The sequence below is a fragment of the Danio aesculapii genome, chromosome 7 (assembly GCF_903798145.1).
Source record: "Danio aesculapii chromosome 7, fDanAes4.1, whole genome shotgun sequence".
Classification (NCBI taxonomy): Eukaryota; Metazoa; Chordata; class Actinopteri; order Cypriniformes; family Danionidae; genus Danio; species Danio aesculapii.
The window spans coordinates 30,372,167-30,396,651 of record NC_079441.1 but is presented as its reverse complement, the minus strand read 5'-3'; the positions used below and the strand labels follow the sequence as shown (position 1 = coordinate 30,396,651).

The 24,485-nt window shown below is 35.0% G+C and overlaps 1 protein-coding gene across 1 annotated transcript in view; it reads right to left on the bottom strand.

Moving 5' to 3' along the window:
* The window catches only part of mybpc3 (myosin binding protein C3), a 59,185-nt gene that overhangs the window by 32,923 nt on the left and 1,777 nt on the right, over positions 1 to 24,485 (bottom strand). The window contains exons 2-15 of the mRNA XM_056461604.1: positions 19,009 to 19,179; positions 17,304 to 17,390; positions 17,078 to 17,226; positions 16,850 to 16,967; positions 15,687 to 15,735; positions 15,354 to 15,398; positions 11,407 to 11,466; positions 10,426 to 10,428; positions 9,559 to 9,582; positions 7,240 to 7,403; positions 6,346 to 6,478; positions 6,174 to 6,176; positions 3,177 to 3,301; positions 2,696 to 2,801 (exon numbers count right to left, since the gene is read on the bottom strand). Of these exons, the coding sequence (XP_056317579.1) occupies positions 2,696 to 2,801; positions 3,177 to 3,301; positions 6,174 to 6,176; positions 6,346 to 6,478; positions 7,240 to 7,403; positions 9,559 to 9,582; positions 10,426 to 10,428; positions 11,407 to 11,466; positions 15,354 to 15,398; positions 15,687 to 15,735; positions 16,850 to 16,967; positions 17,078 to 17,226; positions 17,304 to 17,390; positions 19,009 to 19,179 (1,237 nt within the window). The remainder of the gene's footprint in view (positions 1 to 2,695; positions 2,802 to 3,176; positions 3,302 to 6,173; positions 6,177 to 6,345; positions 6,479 to 7,239; positions 7,404 to 9,558; positions 9,583 to 10,425; positions 10,429 to 11,406; positions 11,467 to 15,353; positions 15,399 to 15,686; positions 15,736 to 16,849; positions 16,968 to 17,077; positions 17,227 to 17,303; positions 17,391 to 19,008; positions 19,180 to 24,485) is intronic.

Below are 24,485 nucleotides of genomic sequence, written 5' to 3'. Positions count from 1 at the left end.
ATGGCTGGAAATATGGGTTTGTCTTTTTTTCACTGCTTCAATTTCATGACATGTTTGTGTCTTGAAGCTATGAAAATCCAACATTTTCTTGGTTATGCTTTGTCACTGGCATTGACTATTGTGGGTATATTGTTGGAGGCAGCCCAATTAATGTTTGAAATTTACAGTTTGACTTTGGGGAGGTTTTAGCTCGGTTAGGAGCAGTAAAATAATGATTTTTCTTTGGACAGGAAGTTGGTTGCGACAGGCCGTGTGTCACCCCCGCTATCAGAACAGGCTTAAATTCTTCAGCTGTGTGGCCAGCCTTAAGTAGAGTAAATGTCTGGCAAATATCACCTGAGGTAAGTCTGACATTTGCACTGGAAGATCATGAAATAAAGATAATGAAATTTAAAGTTTGAGTTTAGGGAAAAAAGTCATTAAAAGAGTATAGGTGAGTTTTCAATAAACCAAAATATGGTGACTTTTCATTTCATAGTCTTTAATAATTTACTAAAATGCTTGAAAGAACTGCAAAAAAGGCTACTGAAATGACTTGTGAAACTGGCTTGACTTGTGAAACAAATCAATAAAGACACAAATAATATAATTACAAAAATAAACTAGAAAAGCTAAAGTAACAGGACTAAGAACACCAGCAATACATCCTTTCACAGACAAGACCTGACCACTAACACAGGGAAGAATTACTAAAACTCCTGGGTCCAGTTTTTCAAAACAAAATTTATACTGAATCAAATTGGTCCAGATTTGGAAATGTTCCAGACATGTTTTGCTATCTAGGATTTACTGGTCTTACGTTTATGACAGTATTTAAAAGAACATTGGGTTGGATCATTGTGATGTTGTCATCATCAATTGTCATTACCAAATCCTGTTACCAGAGCCTTAAATGGAACCAACATTATAGCCTACTGGCTCAGCAAAGAACAACAGGTAGGCAAAATACCAGTGGCCACAAACAGTTATTGTTTGTTGTAATGGAAAGCAACAGAAACACTAAACGAACATCACACTAATCAATGAACGTTTTACATTTTTTGTTTGTTCTAAGGGCAGCACAGTGGCGCAGTGGGTAGCATGATTGTTTCACAGCAAGAAGGTCGCTGGTTCGAGCCCAGGCTGTATCAGTTGGCATTTCTGTGTGGAGTTCTCCCTGTGTTTGTGTGGGTTTCCCCCACAGTCCAAAGACATGCGGCAGAACTGAATAAGCTAAATTGGCTGTAGTGTATGGGAATGCAAGAGTGTGTGGGTGTTGGGTTGCGGCTATAAGGGGATCTGCTGTGTAAAACTTGTGCTGGATAAGTTGGCGGTTCATTCCGCTGGGGTGACCCCTGATTAATAAAGGGAGTAAGCCGAAAAGAAAATGAATGAATGAATGTTTGTTCTAATACAATACTGCTTTGATATTGTTTTGTTGTTGTTGTTGTTGTTGTTGTTGTTTACCATAGCTCATTAGATGTGACATGCTTCATATATGCTTCAAATATGAAGGAATTCATATATCATCAGTAACCATTAAGTTTGTGATCATTCACTTAAAAAACAACTTTAACTTATTTTTATTTGGTTAAAAGAATCCCAACTGAATCCACCCTTCTGATGGGATTACAGGATAATCTATGTTTTTTTTTTTTTGGATCAAATAGATCCCAATCTGAGTTCAAAGTTTTGAATATCCCAAATGGCAGGTTTGATCCAAATCAAATGTAAGATTGGATTTGATTACATGGTCTGCTCTTAATTCAAAGTCCCTGTTACTTTTGAAAAACCCATTTCCAAGATTTGATCCAATCTGTGATTCAAAATCCCACTGGATTACTTTTAAAAGACTGGGCCCTGGGAATTATGAAATTCATAATTCAGGCAACTGACAGAAAAAAACTTACTATAATATGGTATTGCAGACAGGAGGTAACTTAAAGTCAAAACACCAGACATATTGTCTGGTGAAATTGTACTAAAAAGTTATAAGTTGATGATGACCATGATGTTTATTTATTAAGAGCAGCCTCTTAAGTCTTTAGAAGCGAACAATACTACAGAGTACTACTTAAACCCAAGTGGGATAAATCAAATTGATGAAGATTTTTGTTGATAGATGCTAATCTTTTTTCATGTACTCATAATCTTTTGTGCCTATTCCGTAGCAATGCAATTCAGTTTAGGCACACAGAACCACAATTATTACACTATTACCCTTGTAATATAAACTGATTAATGATGTTTTGGTACCCGCAACAGTATCTATTTCGTCATCCCCTCATCAAGAGAGGTGTCATAAACTGCTGGTGACTTTCTCATTCCATTCTAGGAAACTTGTGAGGTGCTAAAAGGCTGCTATGACCTTTTCCAGGCACTGATCATTTACAGCCCTGGGTGATATAGAGGCTTGGCTACAGCTATGGCAGAACCAGCACTCACTCACGAACCACCATCTGTCAGTCAGTGTGACTCACCCAAGCAGCCAAACTCGCTCATAGAGACACATGTGCCATCTACTGGACATCTGAGGATCGCCAGCACTCGAACACATCCAAGACAACTCATCAAAACTCATTTCTGGTGTACGTTTCAAACGAGGTCTGGTACAATCTGCTTTTTTTAAAATGTGTAATCACACCCCGTTTTTAATCTGTCCATTCATTTGTGTTACAAAAAGGAAAAGGAAGTGCTTTCTTATTGAGAGACCTACCATTTCACCTGAGCTCCCTCTTCAGACACTTCACACTCAAATTCCACTCGATCTCCTTTCATAGCCATCTGATCCTCAAGGTTGCGCACGATCAGAACAGGAGGCTCTGGGGATACAGAGTGATGGAAAAAATAAATGTTTTATTCTTTTATTTTATGAATTGTTCATACCCTTGGGAAATTCTGACTTAAAGTTACTTTTATTCAACACGCAAGTTGTTTTTTGACCGGAAATGGCACAGGCTTCTTCCAAAAGATAATTAGACGATGAAGGCCTACAAGAGGCATTATTGTGGAAAATAATATTTCTCAGCTTTTATCTTCATTTGAACAAACACTTTAAATCAGAATTTGACAGGGGTATGAATAATTGCGGGCTTGGCTGTATATATTTGCAAAAATATATGTTTTATATATTTCAGGTATATATGCCATAATTGCAATGTATATAATTATAATCTCCATCTATGCAGGCTAATGACCTTTAACAAAGAGCTCAGTGACGGTCTTCTCATCTCCAACCACACACATATAGGCAGCATCATCTGAGAGAGAACAGTTGTTGATGGTGAGGAAGCGTTTGTTGCCAACACTCTCGAAGATGTACCTGAGGTAAACCAATAAAAATATGTCAGTAGCATTTCCAGTTTGGTTCTCTAGATGGAGACAAAGCATCATCGTTGGAGAGACTATATTTCCTGACAACCAAACACAAGACTGGATTAAATGTCAGAAATGAACAAAAGACTTATTAGGGTAATTCTTCAACCACGGGCACTTTTATGTCCTTTGATCAAATATATATATATATATATATATATATATATATATATATATATATATATATATATATATATATATATATATATACATAATTGTATTCAAATTCCTCTTTCTTTGGCAAACTAATAATACAATTTACTTTTAAAAAATTACTAGCTTTCTGTTATATATTTTTTCATATTATTCAACCTTCTTTTAAGTGTCAAAATCACTGTTTTCACCTTGTCGCACACCCAGAGTTTTAAACTTCAACTATGACAATAACATTTAAAAATATTATTTATCTGGTAACTATTAATGTATCTTAATTAAGCACTAGTGAAATAATTAAAATATTTTATAGTTATTAATGTGAGACTATTATCAATATACATTTTTCTACAAAATATAGCTGTCGCACAGTATATGTGTCATTTCCACCACAACACTGTGAAGTCGCTTTAAAAAGTTTGTGTGAAAGATTATTTAGGTGGTTTTTATGCAAATGAATAGTGACATCAGAGCACATGTTCAAGATGGAGGGAATTTAAATTATCATCAACAACAACACACGAAGAAAAGTCAAGGTAAATATTGCTTGATAAGGTAATACATTTATTCTATGTCATTTCCAAATATGCTGTACCTTCAAAGGTGTTTTTAAAAACCAAACAAAATTAAGGTAAATAAGAGTATTTTTTATACATAAGGCTAGTATCAATTCAAAGCTAATCAGTGAAGCTATCCTTAATTTTTTCACAATAAACTGTAGAAATGTCATTTCCACCACACTGCCCCCTGTAGTGGAAAAGAGAGCATGTGGTGGAAATGACATTTATGTTTACAAAACACAATTAATATGGATTGCAAAAGTACAGGGGTTGGACACTAAAACACTGGCCAATTTAGTGTTGGAGGTTTCATGGCTAAATTTGTACGGGTGGCCAATCTTCATTGATTTCACATACCACCAGTAAGAGCAGAGTGTTAAGGTTTAATTTGCAAAGTAACAGCACAGTTTTGCTTAAAATATTGCAATGCACACAACATTATGTCATATGGTTTTTAAAAAAGAGAGAAATTGTTGGTGTGCATCTCGCTGGCACATCTGTGACTAAGACAGCAAGTCTTCGTAATGTATCAAGAGCCACGGTATCCAGAGTAATGTCAGATTCACAGAGAAACATAAAACTACAGCTGCCCAACTCTCTGCAGGTTTAAACCTCAATTGGTCGGGAGCTCCACAGGGTCATCATATATGACCGACTGATATAGCCTGCTAAAGACTGCTAAATCTTTGACCACTCATGCCAATGCCAAACACCTGTTTTAGTGGTGAAGCCCAAAATCTTGGGCTGTGAACAATGTGAAACATGTATTGATCTTTGATGAGTCCACCTTCACTGTCTGTCCCACATCCGGGAGAGTTACGGTGTGGAGAAGCCCCAAAGAAGCATACCACCCAGACTGTTGATACTCAGAGTCAAGCATGGGGGGATCAGTGATAGTTTGGCATGCGATATCATGCCATTCCCTAGGCGAATACTGGCGAATGTGTGGTTATTTAATTTTTAAATAAAAGCTGTATATTGAGTTGTGGTGGAAATGACATTTGTTAATTTCACGATGGAAAAAATGTTAAATATTAACAATTTCCCTTCATATCTAAGTTTGTCCTCTTACAGATCTTAAAACTAGATAAATTGTTTAAATTTATGAGTCTAAGCTACTGTACGTTAATTTTGAACAAGTTTTTTTACTCAACTTCACGTGGCTAAAAGTGCCCGTAGTTGAAGAATTGCCCATTAAGAAAAAAATTAGGAACATCATTTTTTAATTGTCATTGTAATTTTAAAATTCTGCAGTTTTAGTGGCATTAATGGCTTCATAAGGAGCCTTTATTGTTGTTTATGGTGTAAAAAGATCGTGCAAGTTTATTAGAATGTTCTTTACACTAAGAAAAGTTTTCAAATGTTAATTTTTTCCTGAAAGCTTTTTTGCTGTACTTAAAATTTAGGGCTGGGTGATATAGGAAAAATGCAGTCTTGATAATAATTTTCCATATTGAACGATAACGATATATATTTCAATATAAGTTGTTAATGCTTCCATAATTAGAAGAGTATCTCAACAATGACTGAAGCCACAAAAATTAGAGGGTCCATTAAATGGCTTAACATATTTTCTGCCGATAAATTTTCTGTGACCGAATATTCGGTACATGTCTAATATTACATTTTAGTTGCACATTTCTGCTGTGTGATTGGCTCTTAGATCAATTTAGAGTAAAAAAGTCCTGAGCTTATCATTGTTATTGACATAAATCCTATTGCGATTCAATATAATATCGTTTATCGGCCCAGCCCTACTTAAAATGATTCCTTTATGTCACACTCTTTATTTTTAAGAGGCTATATTTAGAGTGGGTTTTATTTTACTAAGGTCACTGAGGATCGTTTTAAGGGGCATGCACCAACGGTGCAAGGACCCTCTTGGTATTGTTCCATTTATTTTTCTATTGTTATTTCGGTCTGTCCTTAAACATCTGACAGCCTCCATCCATTGGCACAGCTGACATCTGAGTCCACAGGTCTGCTATGTATTTTTGGAAAACTGTCCTTACATATTCATAGTTGGCGGGCTGTTTGAGACATCTAACCTCACAGATAAGCACTAAGGACGCTTATCGAGTGTAAGGGTGCATATTGTACACTCACTTGCTAAGGTTGACCGCGGAGAGAAGGGAGAGCAGGCCATCCATAGCACAATGATGTCAAAAGGCAAAGAAATAGGTATTAATGATCAAGCAACGACTTTAAGAGGATGCATAATAAATGTAGCTCATAATGTTTATTATATGTTAATTGTGTATTTCTACTATATACATACCTTCCAGTTGGGTGTATTTCTTGTCCATTCTTTAGCCATTTAACCTCTGCGTCTGGATTGGCCACTTCAATTTCCAGTTTGATCTTGTGTCCCTTTTCGACTTGGTATGCTGGGTCCAGCTTCTTAAGAAATGCTGTGGATAAAAAAGGATGAAAAGCTCATCCGCCATTACAAAGGTGGCACTTAATTTTTATTTTTTCAATTTGCCACTGATTCTGACCTTAAAGGGATGGTTCAACTGAAAAAGGAACATTTACTTATTATACTCACCCATTCCAAACCTTTATGAGTTTCTTTGTCTGTTGAACACAAAAGAAGATACTTTGCAGAAATCTGTGAACCATTGACTTCCATAGTAGGAAAAAACAAATACTATGCAAGTCAATATTTAAAGGTCTTCAGGTTTGTTCAGAATATCTTTGTGTGTGTGTTTACCAGAACAAAGAAACTTAAATAGGTTTCGAACAAGTAAGGGTAAGTAAATTATGACAGAATTTTCATTTTTTGGTGGACTACCCCTTTAATCTATGTGGTTACTTTGTGTAACTCTTAGCTTATTACACGCTAAGTACATGTTCTGTAAAATAAAGCACAATTGAATTAAAATAAATTTTTCTTTTTTGCTTTCTTGGACTTTGTAGTCTTGTAGAAACACTTTTGAAGAGTGTTTGTAGGAAGAAAAATTCACATGAGCATAAAACAAATAAATGTTTGATGTCGAATATTAGACAGATCAATTTAAAGCTACAAAGCACCTGAAGATAGGAGAGCAAACTATGTACAGTATAATATCCCTATATAGTCTTTCTCTCAGCCTAATTCATAGATGACTTGATATGAAATTATACAGATTAAAGAGTGGATTACATTTGCACTTAAAAATTTACTCCAAACCTGCACTTTTCTTTTCTTCCTTTTTCATTTTTTTGAGTCTCTTAAGCATCCCCCGCAGGTCTGTGATGCCATACTGGAAGGCGATCTTTTCATACTCTGATGGCGGAGCTTTCTGAAGGATATCCCATACATCTACGTCTGGCTCTGTGCTCACATGAACAGCTCTGCAAACGGAAGATGGAGACGGATCAGGACAGTTATCACAATGTCTGATTAAGTAAGACAGGTAACATTAAGTTCACAATGGGTTAAGTCTGCTAAAGGAACATCATTTATTCATCCTTATGTTTTATCAAACCTGTATGATTTTAGTTTGCTTTTTTATTTAATTGTTTTACTATATTTATTTGTATAACTGCATCTCTTTTTTGACATTCACTCTTTCCTTATTCCCTTTCTACCCTAACTTGAATTTATCTAACAGCAAGTTTGTATTAGTAGTACTTGCTTAAGAATTGCTTAAGAGTCGCTTGATGTCTACATCCATTTTAAATGACTTTAAATAAAAGCAATTTGTCATTTTCCTCTTTACTGTACTTCGACATGGCATTGGTAATTGTTTGTTCATTTATTTATTTTTTGTCAACACAATGAAAGTCAGTAGGTTCCAAATTAGTGACTCCTTTTGCCTTATATTAACTTGATAATAGGCAAATTTTTTCTGCACAACAAAAATCCTACAGGTTTGAAATATCATTAGTAAATTAAAACAAAATTCTCATTATGAGGTAACTTTGCAAAAATAAAAAACAATTCACCAAAATGAGAGCAAAACAAGGCCATCCTCCCTTGACCACTCTTAATGTTGTAAATAGGTTTGGTAATATATGAACGTAGTGTGAAATCCATTATAAAGCAAATTCTTAATTTAGATTTAACGTACATTACAAATATGGATATTATGGGCTCATCTGCATGCCTTTATGTACAGTAGTAACATCAAAAAGTTGTATATTAAATTACATTTTTGTCATATAACATTTTTTGTCACAATAAATAATACTTCATGTTATGTGTTTTAGAATATCCCACAGTTTTAGTCACTGATATACTGCACATTGTGCCCAAAACCTGCCTTTTTTTCCACATGCTGAATGTGTTTTTTATCTTTTGAAATCTGATCAAAATATCTGTGACTTTAAATTAATAAAACTTGTGCTGTATGAGCATATTAAAGTATACAACTTTAATACCCACTAGGTATTGGACTCCTGGATCAAAAACAAACGTAAGCGCAGGTTGCCAGATTGAGGACAGAAGCCAGTTATTTAAACCATGTTCTATATAAAAGCAACGGCACCCGTTAGAAGGAATATTTTCCATATTAAAATGAGTTTTTGTTCTAACCAACACCTCGAATTGATATTTTAAAAATTCTATTTCTTGCAGCTTAACAACAGAAAACTGACAATGATCGCCTCATGTACACCTCATGTGCTTTATTCAGTGTTAAATGCTAATAATGTAAGTTTGAATGCAATTTTACTTGACGTTTATTCCCTATACTGAAAGCAGCAGCAGATAGTTCAGCTCAGATCTTGAAAATAACATAAACCGTTTGAAATTGAACTTTAGAACTAAACACATATGAGTGATTCAGCAAGTACATTTAATAATGTTAAAGAGGGTTAGGCTAATATGTATTAAATAGAGTATAAACCTTACCATTTCGTGAGTGAGTGCATATTCTGTGGTTCTGTATGGCTGTATTTAAATTTCTGTTGTGTTTCATCTGGTGCAAACAGCCAAATTGCTCATCACTGCGTATATCGTCACGTAGAGTGTTACATTGGTTACAATCTAACCTGCTCACCTAATGTTTAAGTTCGTAATATTTATATCATTAGCTAATTAAGGACCTCATGTTGAACTGAATCTGCGTCTCATTTCGGAGTTTGCTACTGTCCACCGGAGGTTGCATTTTGTTCACAGACGCATGCTTTGGGAACCTTTCTGAATAAATTAATGAAATATGCGGTTTTCCAACAAGACAACCCGGGGTGCTAAAATATAATTGGCTAAACTGGCATTGGGCAGGTTAAAATGACCAAAACAAAGACAGCCATTCCGGCCTGTAACGCACATTTTCAAAGCAGAATATCTGACTTCAGCATTGTTTTTTCAGATAAATAAGAATGTTCACTTGGCATGTTTCTCGAATATCTGCAAACATATGATTTTTTTTTTGGTTTAGAAGAGTCCAAAACTTATATACAGCACCTTTAAAAGTCATTTTAGGCATATTATTCATTAAATTTTATTTCATTCAATATTAATTCAGTGTAAAGTTATATACATTTTTTTATTTTTTTTACTTACCGTTGGCCTGTTTTTACGAAACTGCTGTACTTATGTAGAGGAAGAACCACAAACGTCAAGCATGGTAAGACAAACCACAGCAAATTATTGCACATTATCAAGCTCTTAGATCACATATCTATCAACTGTATGAACATCAAGACAATTTTACACACAAATTTACAATTCAGAATTATACATGCACTTAAAAACATGCAAAATCTACACAGTTTTCTACAGAAAGCTTTTCATTAAACTTAAATATAAAGGTTCTCTATCAGCATTGCTGGTTCAGTGAAGAATCTTTAAAACACATGGAAATTGTTCATTCCTTAAAATGTTTCATTCTTCATTCAATTAGAAAAACAAATGTTTCTTTTAAGAACTGTTGACTGAAAGGTCCTCAGGGGAACCAACCCTTGTTCTTCCATGGTCACTTCAGAACCTTAATTTTTAGCAGTTTATTTTTTTATCCATGTGTATGTTTATTAAACTAAATGAAGCATCAGAAACAATTTGTGTGAACACATGGTGTTTAACTGACATAACTGATTTGCTATGCTCTTGTGTCAGAGGCAGTGAATGTGGGATGAATGCCGTGGGATGTAAAACGACAGGAATCGTGACAGTTCTAGGTTTATTAATGTGATTAATTAGGAGTATATGAGTAATTATGGAGTTTGCTAAAAATAATTCAAACGTGACTCTCTGTCTGTCTATTTCCATGTGGGTGTGCAATCTGTGGAGTGGAAAAACAGAAGAACTAAAGTTGGCAATCAGTGGCTGATTAGGAGAGAATGATCAAGGTATCGCACAAACAAACACTTGCCAGTACAACACTCAACATTCCTTCATGCACAAGCAGGCAGTTCAGTGTGGCTCACTTACTCTCTGAATATAGGAGTGGCAAGGTCATAGAGGCGAAAAAAGAAAAAAAATATACATAGATGAGCCAAAAATATAGATAACACTTTACTTTAAGGGGGTGTTCATAAGACTGTAATAACACCTTTGTAATGATGTCATGAATGTGAATAACATGGTTATGGCAACTGTCATTAAATGTGATTTGATCAGTTACTGTATGTCATTTTAAATGGGAATATATGACATTGTTTGAGATGTCTTTGTGATGACAGCTTGACATTACCAAGATAACATAACTTGTCATAAATCTCTTATGAACATGATTGTCAAGAGGTCATTATGATTGTGTCTTAAATATTTTTATGATTACTTTTTTTCAGTAATACAACTGAATTTGTCATTAAGGTTTCTTATAAAAAGTGTCAATAATCTGACAAATAATTTATAACAGCATCATTAAAATGTAATGATATTTAATGATGCTTTAATGACAAATTAATTTGTACCACTGTGGGGTCAAGAAAAATATTAGTAATGCTGCTATGGCACAGTTATAATGGCCTCATGACAATCATGTTTATGACAGATTTAATAATGTCAAGTTATCATAACAGACACTGACAGGTTATCTTTTCTTGGTAATGATGAGTTGTCATAACACATTTCATTTCAAATGACACAACTAAGCGAATGACACTTCTGTCAGTTTCATAAGCATGCATAAAATGTCAAATTCATGATGTGTCATGATTAAAAAAGCTTTATTACAGTCTCATGAACACCTCTTTAAGTAAAGTGTTAAAAATATATCTGGATTTAATAAACAGTTTATTCAGTATGCTATTGCTGAAAACTACAGCTAAGCTAGTTTAAAACAGACATAAAGAGCAATTAAGAACCATAACACTTTATCTTGTTTTAGACTTTGAAAGAAACAGCCAGTTTTAAAATGTTTTAAATGTTCATTGATGATGTTTTGGGTATTGAATTAATGTCTCTCACCTCTTTTTCAGCAAAGCACTGAAGTCCAGTTCTCCAGAGTCATCACCTGCATCTGTGCTACTGTATATGAGAAAATGGAATCATGGGCCACAAAACATTAGCACATATGTAAACTTCATTATAAGGTATGTAAACTTTCAAAACTTAGGAAATCTTTTAACAGCTTTTGTAACTTTGAAATGTAATCACTCAATAAAAAAAGTATTAATCAGGTATCGTGTAAAGTAGCAGAAATATGTTATGTTTGTTGATACATATGTCAGATGTATGAAACAAATATGGAATGGATATGATTATGGACACTACCATTCAAATATTTGGGGTAAGATATTTTGAAAGTCTTATCAAGGCTGTAGTTACTTATAAAGAAAAGATCATTTCAAGTGGAAAAAGTAATATTAGAAATTAGAAACATTATTACTATTTAAAATAACTTTTGGTGTTTTTGATGGTTAAACCGAATTGTCAGCCTTTTCTCCTGTCCTTAGTGTCACATTATCCTTAAGAAATCCTTATGTTGTGCCGATTTAGGCACAAAAAACATTATTTATTGTTATAATTCAATTTATTTCCCTATTTAACTGCCTAAGTGTTTTTTTTTTTGTTGTTGTTGTTGTTGTTGTTGAAGTTGCTGTTGTTGGAGATCGTTATACACTCTCTGGCCACTTTATTAGGTACACTTTACTAGGAACCCCCTTTTGTCTTTAGAACTGCCTTAATCCTTCATGGCATAGATTCAACAAGGTACTGGAAATATTCCTCAGAGATTTTGGTCCATATTGACATGATAGCATCACGCAGTTGCTGCAGATTTGTCGGCTCGGTTGTAGTGAGTGGTTATTTGAGTTACTGTTGCCTTTTTATCAGCTTGAACCAGTCTGGCCATTCTCCTCTGACCTCTGGCATCAACAAGGCATTTGCGCCCACAGAACTGCCGCTCACTGGATATTTTCTCTTTTTCAGACCATTCTCTGTAAACCCAAGAGATGGTTGTGCATGAAAATTCCAGTAGATCAGCAGTTTCTGGACTGCTCTGACTAGCCTGTCTGGCACCAACAACCATGCCATGTTCAGAGTCACTTAGATCACCTTTCTTACCCATTCTGATGCTCGGTTAGAACTGCAGCAGATCGGTTTGACCATGTCTACATGCCTAAATGTATTGAGTTGCTGCCATGTGATTGGCTGATTAGAAATTTGCATTAACGAACAGTTGGACATGTGTACCTAATAAAGTGGCTGGTGAGTGTATATTATCATGGAAAACTTTATCATTTTTATTGTTGTACATATACTGTATGAATGGTATAGCAGAAAATGTTAGTGGCTTTTAAACCCATGCCTATTCAATACCCAACCCTATTCAGGATGGCATGAGCAGTTGGACAGGTGTACCTAATAAAGTGGCAGGTGAATGTACAGGTATGTACATTTTTTATAGAATTCTTTGCTTGGTAGAAAGTTTTTGAATATTCTTTCAATTATTTCACTTTGTTGTCTTTACAAACTTTGTCTTTAGTAAAAGTCTTTACAGTTGCTCTTGAACATGCACCTTTGCATTTTTTTTAGGAAAGACTTAGCTGACCTCAAACTTTTGAATGGTAGTATAATACACTCACATATACAGTACAGATGTATAAACAAGCTTACATGGGACAGATGTGTAGATACTAATACATGACAGATGGCACAAACAATACATGCAAACACACATAAAACATTGTGCTTGACAATAAGTGAAACAACTTCACCACATTGTTTTTAAAGCCATTTTGTTTGAAGACACAGAGGAAAATGTAAAAATAGAAATGCTGAAAAAAATACATATCCCTTTTATAATCATACACCACAGTACATCAAACACCCAGTCAACTGTGTAGTTAATGTACGCGATAATATCAATCCTACATTGTAAAAAAATATCTGTAATTAGCAGTTTTTGTATTTTGTGTTCACGTGTGTTTTCCATTTATATGTTTAGTTGTGAATTGCATTATGGGATGTTGATCTCTGCTCTGTCGACTTTTGATGTTGAAACTTCATCTCTACAGTTTAACAAAGTGACTTTTATTGACATTTAAGTAGTTTGAATTTATAAGAAATAATAATTATAGAAATAAGTCTGTAAAATTACAGAAAATGTACCGGCAGTTTATTACAAGGTTTTTGTACCGTAATATACAACACCAACCTAGACAGTATATCACCTTAATCTATTAAAATTTTTTAATAAATATCACTTTTTTTATTTTTCAAGGTTAAAAGTTGTTGGAAGAAAGGTCAAGGTCCTATAAATCAATTCAAAACCATAAAATAAGAGGGAAAAACAATAAAACATGAATCACAAAATACAGAAAACTAATAATTTATTAATATTTTTTAAAGAGTATCCTTATGAATTGTTAAGCTAGTGGTTTTTTCACAGATGTTTATGTATGACAAAAAACAGACATACAAAGACAGTCCAGCATTGCTTTGAAAGGGCGAAAGTTCAACATGGCAACACTCAAAGGAGTTCCCATTAAAAGCTACTTTGCCATAGATTTAAACAGAAATTCCCATAGAATAGAAAGTCTTCTGAGATTTTACTTAAATCTAATATAGAAAAATCTATATTTTTCTTAAATCTTAAATCTATACACACATATATATGCTATTTAGTTGTTATTTGTATGTGATATATGTTATTTACATATGATATACATTTGAATTTTTAGCCCCCTAAAAAATTCTTTTTTGAATATTTCCCAAATTATGTTTAACAGAGCAAGGAAATTTTCACAGTATGTCTGATAATATTTGTTCTTCTGGAGAAGGTCTTCTTTGTTTTATTTCGGCTAGAATAAAAGCAGTTTTTAATTAATAAAAAAAACATTTTAAAGTATAAATTAAGCTGTATAGAAGTGTCTTGAAAAATGTCAAGTCAAATATTATTTACTGTCATCATGGCAAAGATAAAATAAATCAGTTATTAGAAATGAGCTATTAAAGCTATTATGTATAGAAATGTTGAAAAAATCTTCTCTCAGTTAAACAGAAATTGGGGGAAAAAAAGGGGGTGGGGGTGGGGGCTAATTTACTAATATATCAGGGGGGCTAATAATTTGACTTCAACTGTATGTTATTTATTTGTGTGTATGTCAACCATTTTTACGATTTTGGAGTTGGAAAGAAATAGCTGCCCAGAGACATTGCAAATATGAGAGAACAGACTTTCTTTAAAAGAGACTGCTGTAACCCGTAATGAACCAGTCTTTCTCACCATATTTACCATATTATCATTACATGAAGAGAAACAACAGAAGAAGCACATCACTCAAAGTTTGCGCAGCTGGTTCCACTGATTTTGTCAAGGTGTCAGACCCAGTTGAGTGCATGGAGAGATTTGTCATATTATGATTTAAGTAACCAAAATTATTGCAAAACAGTCACACGCATGGTGCAGTTTCTGATTAAACTGCTGCCGATGTTATTAGTGTGATCCTCTAATTTGCTCACTCTTAATCAGTGTCTGCACTTGAAAAGATCAGTGGACAGGGAAATCATATTCACTTTTAGGCTCCCCTGACACTGATAGACCAGTAATGAGTGTTGGGAAATTGCCTTTCTCACCACAAAAAAAAAAAAAAAAAAACATAGAAAAGAGACGGAGGATGAGAACAGAAAGGAAATGAGAGCCGGAATGAGAGTTTGCAAAGAGATCCTTGGAGAATGAGTCATAAAGCGTCAGCAATGACTAATATCACTCTCCTTAGATGTTGGCACACAAAGGGAGAAGATTGAAAAGGACAGAAAGAAAAGGGCAAGCTATAACCAATGACTGACACTGATGGACAATGAAAGAGGACGCAGTGCACTTTTTCTGATGGTAAATTAGAAAGTTTGGTTGAATTATGACTGTGTGAATATATCCCCTTGCTTGCTGCTGCTGCAAACCCTATAGATACCTGCCAGGTTCTCCCATCTTCTTCTTACCACCTGCACTGGTGCTCCTGGGTAATCAGCAGTTCCACAAAAGGTTAATGCAATAAAAATGCAAAACTTCAAATCCCACATATGGACTCAAACGCTCTCTCTATATAAACATGCATGAATCGACACATATAGTAATGCCTACATACAAAAATATTGTCATCAGACCCCAAAAAAAGCAAGCAAGGAAATCAGGTCCACATGTAGTTGAACTAGTATGAGACCGCAGACCTGCATGAGTAATAATCACCTTTATATTTTTATGAAAAAAAGGTTATATCAAATGTATAAATGATTTAAATACTCACGTGCGTCTAAATGCAGTGCGAATATCAAACCCTTCTGTTGTACGAGCCTCTGGAGTGGAATGAACACAATGAATAAAGCACATATTACTTAACAGTTATCAGTTAAGATTATTCCAATGATTCAAAGTATTAAATTCACCTAATTCCTCTAAATCAAGATTGCCCAAAAAGGGCTGCTGTCCTGCATCGATTAGCTTTAACTTACTTCAACTCACCTGCCTGGAAGTTTCTAATGCAGTGTTTTTCAACCACATTCCTGGAGGACCACCAACACTGCATGTTGGGATATCTCCTTTGTCTGTCACATCCATTACAGGCCTTTCACTCTCTGCTAATGAGCTGATGATCTGAATCAGGTGTGTTCGATTAAGGAAACATGGAAAATTTGCAGAGCTGGTGGTCCTCCAGGAATGTGGTTGAGAAACACTTTTCTAGCATACCTAGAAAGAGCTTTAGTAGTTGGTTCAAGTGTGTTTAATTGGGGTTGGAACTAAAATATGTAGGACATTGGCCATCCAGAACTGAGTTTAGGCACCCCTGCTCCAAATTATGTGAAGATAGATAGATAGATAGATAGATAGATAGATAGATAGATAGATGGATGGATGGATGGATGGATGGATGGATGGATGGATGGATGGATGGATGGATGGATGGATGGATGGATGGATGGATGGATGGATGGCAGAATGGGTGGGTGGATGGATGGATGGATGGATGGATGGATGGATGGATGGATGGATAGATAGATAGATAGATAGATAGATAGATAGATAGATAGATAGATAGATAGATAGATAGATAGATAGATAGATAGATAGATAGATAGATAGATAGATAGATAGATAGATAGATAGATAGATAGATAGATAGATAGATAGATAAATTATGGAAACAGATATAACATCATTGCATCAGTAAGATCATGTAGATAGATAGATAGATGGATGGACAGACAGGCAGACAGACAGACAGACAGACAGACAGACAGACAGACAGACTGATTGATTGATTGATTGATTGATTGATTGATTGATTGATTGATTGATTGATTGATGGATTGATTGATTGATTGATTTTGTTTCACTAGTTAATGAATCTATATATCAAACATGCATATGGTTCTTGTATACATTTTGTCAGGCCTACGATTTGAGTCTTACCGTGTACTACAAGGTCAAAATTACAGCTGTCAAACTTGTCTCTAGATGACACCTCACATCGATAGGCTCCAGCAAAGTTGGCTTTAGCTGCAATGATATGCATCTCAAATGTGTACACCTGAATACAAAAAATTAGAAAAAAGTTTGTCACTTATTTTTGACTTTACTTTCTGAAGATATTGAGGTTGTATACTAGTTTAGTATAAAACTGTTTCACTGTGGTCAGACCTTAGTGTTACGGTCATAATGCTCTTTGAGCTGCAGGTGCTTTCCTGACTTGCTGGCCAGATCCATCCACTTTCCTTTGAACCATTTCACCGTGGGCTTCTTCAGCAGAGACTCACCACACACCCGAGCAATAAAAATAATGTTTTCACCTAAATGGGAGTAAAAGGTTGGACTTTTTTCATTTGTATTCACTTTCAGTTTTTAGAGTAGATGGACTGTCACTTACCAACATTCACCTCCCCGCTGTGAGGCTTCTCAGTGAAGAGTCCAGTAAGGTCTTGCCTTGTGTCAGGCTGATGACTCTCAGGCAGAGCTTAAAGAGCAAACAGCAAAACAGGTTTAAAATTACTTTGAGATTTTAAAACTTTGCAGTGCCAAATAGAAATGATAGTGACTCACACATTCAGAACATACATAAGTAGATCAAAGTGAAATATTCATTCATTCATCTGTTCAAATTCCTTTATTCATCTATTTTATCTTAGTGCCTGACTTTCAGGGGTCGCCACAGCAGAATGAACCCCCAACTATTCCAGCAAATGTTTTACGCAGTGGATGCCCTTCCAGCTGCAACCCATTTACCTAAAGCTCATGTCTTTGGACTGTGGGGGAAACTGAATCACCCAGAGGAAACCCATTCAAATATGGGGAGAACATGCAAACTCCACACACAAATACCAACTGATCCAGCCGGGACTTAAAGCAGCAACCTTCTTGCTGTGAGAGGCAACAGTGCTAACCACTGAGCCACCATGCGGCCTTTAACCAATAACTAATCACACATTTTGCTGAGGACTACAGAAATTTAAAGCTGCTATTTAAATTCAGAAATGCTTCTTATTACTGACAACAGTTGCCATTAAGTGAACTACAGCCAGTTGATCAATATACTCGATACTTACATCATTATTTTTTCCTCCTTTGTTTAGAGTCAAAATAATAAGTTATTTAGTAATGTCTGAATATATAGATTATATTTGAATACATTTTAGATTAAATATGTGTGTGCGCATTATTCTGAACAAATTGCAAAAAAAAAACCAAGAAAACAAGAACATTTACAGCAAGAAGACAACAGTAGTTAAGAAAGCTTATATGGGGTGTATTATTAGTTTACTTGCTTTGGTCCAGACCTAACACCAGACCTTTGATTTTTTAAAATTTGGTGCAGTTTGCTTTCACATTGACCTTTTTATAAGAGGACCAGAAATTGTAAACAAAAGAACATGTGGTAAAGTCAGCCATTTATTTGGATGATATATGCTTCTCTGGCTTTGTGTTTGCTGTGCTACTATCATCTGCACTGTCCAAAGAACTACCCATGAACTACAGACTTTAACTGTAGTACTGAGGACCCATTCACATATCGCAGCTTTTGCTTCTATACACACTGTAAAACCCAACAGTCAAAAATGAATAAAATGAGTGTAGTTAACTCAAAATTGACTGAAAGTTAATTCTACTCATTTGAAAAGAGTTTTGAACTCCGTGAGTTAATTAAATGCCTCATTACTTCAACTTATACTCAAATTGCTTCATTTACTCAAATGGATTAAGTTTGCAGTACTCATTAGGATTAGTTTTTGAACTTAAATGGATTGTTGCAATTGCTTTCCTCAAATGGTTTGAGTTACCTTAACTTTTTGGGGTTTACAGTGCAGTATGTTCTCTGTTTCAAATGTACAAATACAGTGCAACATGGTTGTGAGTGCGTATTATACACATTGCGGTTATAACGGTAGACTTGTGACCTGAGACAAACATAGAAAAGCCAAATAAAGTTTCACACCAAAGTGAAACAAACTTGAGTTTGATCCAACCAAACCAAACAAGACAGGTGTGAATACACCCAATGTTATCAAAGATGTGGATATGCTTGCACATGTAAGAAAGTGAGTAATCTTTTACGCTGTGTATGTTTTTGTATTCACCTTCAGGTGCGACACCATCCGATGGCGGTCCAGTGCTTTCTGGTGCTGAGTTTTCAGTTGGGGCTGGTGGAGGCTCTTTAAGCTCAGGTTTAGATTCTTCAGGTTTGGGTTCTTCAGGTTTATGTTCCACAGCTGCAGGATCCGGGGATTTGGCTTTTTCCACTCCCTTCACTGCAAAAGTGCAAAAATCCTTAAAATGACTTTCTGGCAACATGCAATACACAATCACTCATGGGTCAGAGAAGTTTCCCTTTTGACAGCTGATGAATATAAATAATAAAACAAATCCCCGGAGCCATACATTACTAATACTTTATTAAAAAAAGATCTGGACCAAAGCAAAAGCAAACCCTTTAGGCTTACATTTTTTAGATGAAATACCCTCAAAGACATTTTCAGTCTATTAATGAACATAATTGTGCTTGTAATGTTTTTCTCTTGGATCTTTTTCTGCTTTGATATTGCTCTCTTTGCACATCTAATGACCACACAAATTAGGACTCAGACTTGCTTTCATCCTCTGTTGTGGTTGGAAAAATAGCTCTAAATACTGGATGTATAAACATAGACCTACGCTGAATTGGTAGACGATTGAAGCTCTCCTATTAGCGAACAATATGTCCACAGCAGTAATGGATGAAACATTGATCAAATTTCAATTAAGTAAACCTCACTGTAAAAAATGCTGGGTTCCATACAATTTCTTCATGTTGTCCCAAAACAAGTTGATTAAGTCAGTGTTTCCCAACCCTGGTCCTGAAGGTACACCAACAGTAGACATTTTCAACCTCTCCCTAATCAAACACATCTGAAAGAACTCATCAGAACATTAGACGAGACTCCAAAACCTGAAGTTAATGGGTCAGATAAGGGAGACGTCCAAAATATATTGGTGTGTCTACAGGAACAGGGTTTGGAAACAATGGATTAAGTTAACATCATTGTTTTTACAAATTTAGGTGGAATGAACATAAAACAATTAAGTTGTCCCCAACTCATTTAAGTTGTTTTCAACTCATTTTAAATAGTTTGAACAAGTAGCAAAAGTAAATTTTTGAGTGCTCCTTCATGAAGAGGTGTGTATTTGTACAAGAATAATTGTGTTAAATTTGTTTAGTTTGACAGCTATGTTTTAGTGTGACCACCTAATCACTTGAACATATTAGGCTAGCTAATCACTAGTATTTAATTTAATTTGCATAGTGCAAGGAGCAAAAGCTCTGTGAATTGACACCAAAAGGCAAGTGTTCAAAGTTCTGGTATGTTTCTCAGAAAACACAGCAAGCTGAAAAAAAAACATTTTAAATCGTGATAACATGCTCTAAGAAATATGCTTTAAAATAAACCTTTGCAACTAAAAAAAGTGAATCAAAAGGGTGAATTGGTGCTCTGTGACTTTCTTTACAATCAAACCAATGATCGGGTGAAGGTGAAGTATAGTAGATGCAGGAAGATGTCGTCATCCATAAATCACCCACCTTCTGATTCTTTTATCTTTAACTCAAATTTGACCTTTGACATCCCAGCAATAACAGCATATCCCACTGCATCCTCCTGTATGATATTATTTATGGTGAGAGAATGCTTATTGTCCTCCGCTGAGATGGTGTATTTGTGACTGGGCAAGATGTCCTTGGAGTCTCGCTGCCATTTCACTTTTACACCAGGCTTTTCAGTTTCGGCTTCAAATATGACTCTTGCCCCGACCTCAGCAGTCTGAGACTTTGGTTTCTTGCTGAAAGCTGAGACTGAAGGAGTGAGGGAGGGTCAGAAGGAAAGCATGAATTTACAAAACCTTCATCTCAAGTTCTTTTATTTTAAAACGTCTAGCCTCCAGCCTCTCCGATATCACACACTTTTAGAGTTGGTTCAAACTTTGCAGCTTTGGTGCAAACAGTTTTGTGTGTGATTGGTGTTTGTGCAGATCATTTATATATGCGAGAATGCCGACATTTAAACCTAGTGTGCACCAAACAAGTGGACCAAGATCAAGTTCAGAGGTCTCAGTCTGCTGCTTTGGTGTACACTATGCAATCAGAATTAGAATCTAAAAGAGCTTTATTGCCAGGTATGTTTACACATAAAGTACAAGGAATTGGCTTTCATGACAGAATTTTCCACAGTGCAACAAAATGACAGTGACAGTACGAAGACACCAATTTTTAAAATAAGAATCTACACTTTTGACAAATATAAAATATCGTATGTATAGCTACATTATGTGCAAATTAAATGTTAACTATGTGTGCTGTTTATAAAAATAAATAGGTGTATGTGTGTATAAGTAGTGTTTGTTTATGAAAATGGCAGCCTTCACACTCGTGAACTGCACTAAAAGAATGATCACATCAGTGAGTTTGCTTTTATCAAACCAAGCACACTCTGGTGCAGCTCTACTGAGATATGAATGCAACAAAGACATCTAAATGCCCCAAAACAGGCAAAACATGCAACCACAATGCTAAAGCATACATGTTTTTTCTTGTAATAGTTATGATGTTGCCAAGGACAATTAAATGATGCAGACACACATAACAGATCTTCATTTGTGTGTGTGACTTTATTCTTGCAGTTGATTTGACTCTAGAGTCATTTATTATTTGTTTGTTTTGTATCTATGTAATTCACTGTGAACACATTATCGGTCCAAATTAATCAAGAGAGCCAAGCTCTTAAGCGTGAACACTTACTGTACATATGTCTTAAGATTTTGTACTATTATGTGAGATGTCTAGATAACAAGCAGATGAATAGGTTGTTTTCAGTCACGTGGTTCTGGTGACGCGCGGGATTCAGATGAAGGGCAGGAAGTAAAAAACTGAATGGGAGACATAGAGGAATTTCCATATTTTTGCGATGTATGCCATATTTCAAAGGAGATATAAATAGAAAATAGTCACATATGTTGGCCATGATCCTTGTATAATGAAGGGGGCCGAGTTTTCAACTGAACTTAAATATATTTGCCTGCCATCGAGGCGGTACATACTCTATAAGCTATTATGTTACATGAAAAAATACTATAGTAAATACTATATTATTTGGAAGCATAATTTCCATAGGTTCTGAGAATCCTAAAAGGTCCACATATTGATAAATATTGTTAGGGCAGCTGTTTTAATGTTGAGATATAATAGAATAGAGTTTTTGGTTCAAAAACATCTTTATTATAAATGACTATAGTTTTGCCCCAAGCAGATATCTTCCAGACATCCCGAAATAACAGATGAGAGCATACAAAAGCGAGGACACATAGTCTACATTATTATTTATAGATTTTTGTAAGGAGGAAAGTACTCCTCAATAATAACCATCTAGTTTTGTCAATGAATTTACCATGAACAAACATTCATCGCTGCTGTGCATATAGACATTAACATTTCGGTTGTTTATTCCATCAAAACACCAGTAAAGGCATTGATTATTTCAAAACAAGATTTATTATTGCAGCGATTACATGGCAGGGTACGTTATTTATATCCTCCTGGATTTTGTATTAGTGTGGTGGTGTTTGTATCTGACTTTTATGTAAGACATTAGCATATTTATACACATAGCTAGGCCTGTATATAATCTTTACTGGTGCTGTCAAACAAATTATCGCATTCAAAAAAGTTGTACACATGGATGTATTGAATAAATGTTCATCACATGACGCCATTTCTTCCAGTTTTCAGTCAGTTTCTTGAATTTTCCCCCATTAAAAGCAAAAACTTGTTAAAAGTTTTCTTATTTTGGCCTATTTAAACAATTATAAACAACATAAACCAGAAATTTTTTGATGTTCTGATAACGATTCCTATGTAGAAGAATTACTTCCTGCCCTCCATCTGAATTTTGCACATGATCAAGGACGTCATGTGAAAACAACCTATACCAGTGAGAAAAAGTAAACGTAAAGGTGGAAAGTGACTGTGTGCCTCTCTGTGAAAGCACATTATATTGAAGCTTACTTACTGACCTAAGGTTTGTAACGGCGATTGACTTGTAAAAGCAAGTGGAAAAGGAGACTGTAGAGCCCATAACAGCTGTATAAGCATCAATGTCAAGCTTTAGTTGATAAAGTAACCAGTGTAGTCATTTGTAGTTGTGTCTTAAATCGCAAATAGTAGTTATGTAGATTATAACTTAGTCTGCAACCATCAAAATAGTATGTAATAATCATTATTTTGAATGTGTGTAATTTGTATGAAATTCGGATGTACTCAGCGGGGGAAAGAATTCTGAAAAATCATACTCAAGTAAAAGTACCAATACTTGTTCAAAAATGTAGTGCAAGTAGAGTAAACATATATGTTGTAAATACTACTCAAAGTATAAGTAAAAAGTAGCCCTTTTAAAAGTACTAAGGAGTGGTGAGTATTATGCTGTGAAAAGGCTGATTTGTTTACATGCAATTTGTGCATGTGTGTGAAAACGTATCATTCTGTAGTGCATTTAGTGATAGTTTAAGGCCATTTGGCAATTTCAGTCATCATACTTTAGGAAACCATCATCTTCCCATCAGTGACATGCAGTCTAAACAGTCTCTCAGTCACTGCATGTGATGATTTTGCCTATCATCTTGGACACTTCTAAGCTTCCAAACAGTTTGCTGCATTTATAAAACATTCGTTACTTGAGATTGTTCAGTATGATGCCATTTACTTTCTATGTGCAGTTTGATTGGATGGAAATCAAAGGACTGATGTTTCTACTCAGCCAATCACCATAGATGAGAAAAAAAGTAGTGACTGCAGGTTGAAGGAAAGTGGGGTAAAAGTACAGATACTGCACTAAAAAAGTACACATTTTTAAAACTACTTAATAAATTACAATTTCTGAGAAAAATTACAGTAATTTAAGTATTTGCAATTTGTTATTTTACACCCCTTGATGTACTACATTTGACATTTGTTTCTGTCATGTGACCTACAACGTCAGTTGCCTTGCTTTACAATCATTACCAAATCCTCCCCTCTCCTGCCTCATAACAGATTTAAGTGTCTTATAGATGAGAGCACTTAAGAATTTTGCCAGTCTTAGGTCAGCTGATTACTTTTTTGAGGTACTTTTTAATGAATACTGTGAATTTGGACATATTACTCTATGCACAAACTTTTTAGAATGCAAATTCTTTAAAATATTTAAATATTAGTGGCTGAAGTTGTATTGAAAAACATGTAAAATGTATTTTTCCTAGCATGTGATATCAACTTAAGAAATATTTAGTACACTGTTTTCCCTCTTTGACACTTGAAGGTGTTGCTGGAACTTGATCTTCATATCTATTGTTACACACATGCCTTGAATTATTAACTGCTTATTCATTGTTCTTTCTTGTAGTTGAAGTCACACATATTCAATCACATCGATGCGCATGGTTCAAGCATAAAGCAAGCCAAGCTTCTGCATTTAAAAATAGAGTGCATGTGCTCTCCATTGAGAACTGCGGTCCACGTCGACACAGCCACAGGTAGCTGCTAGATGGATTAGCT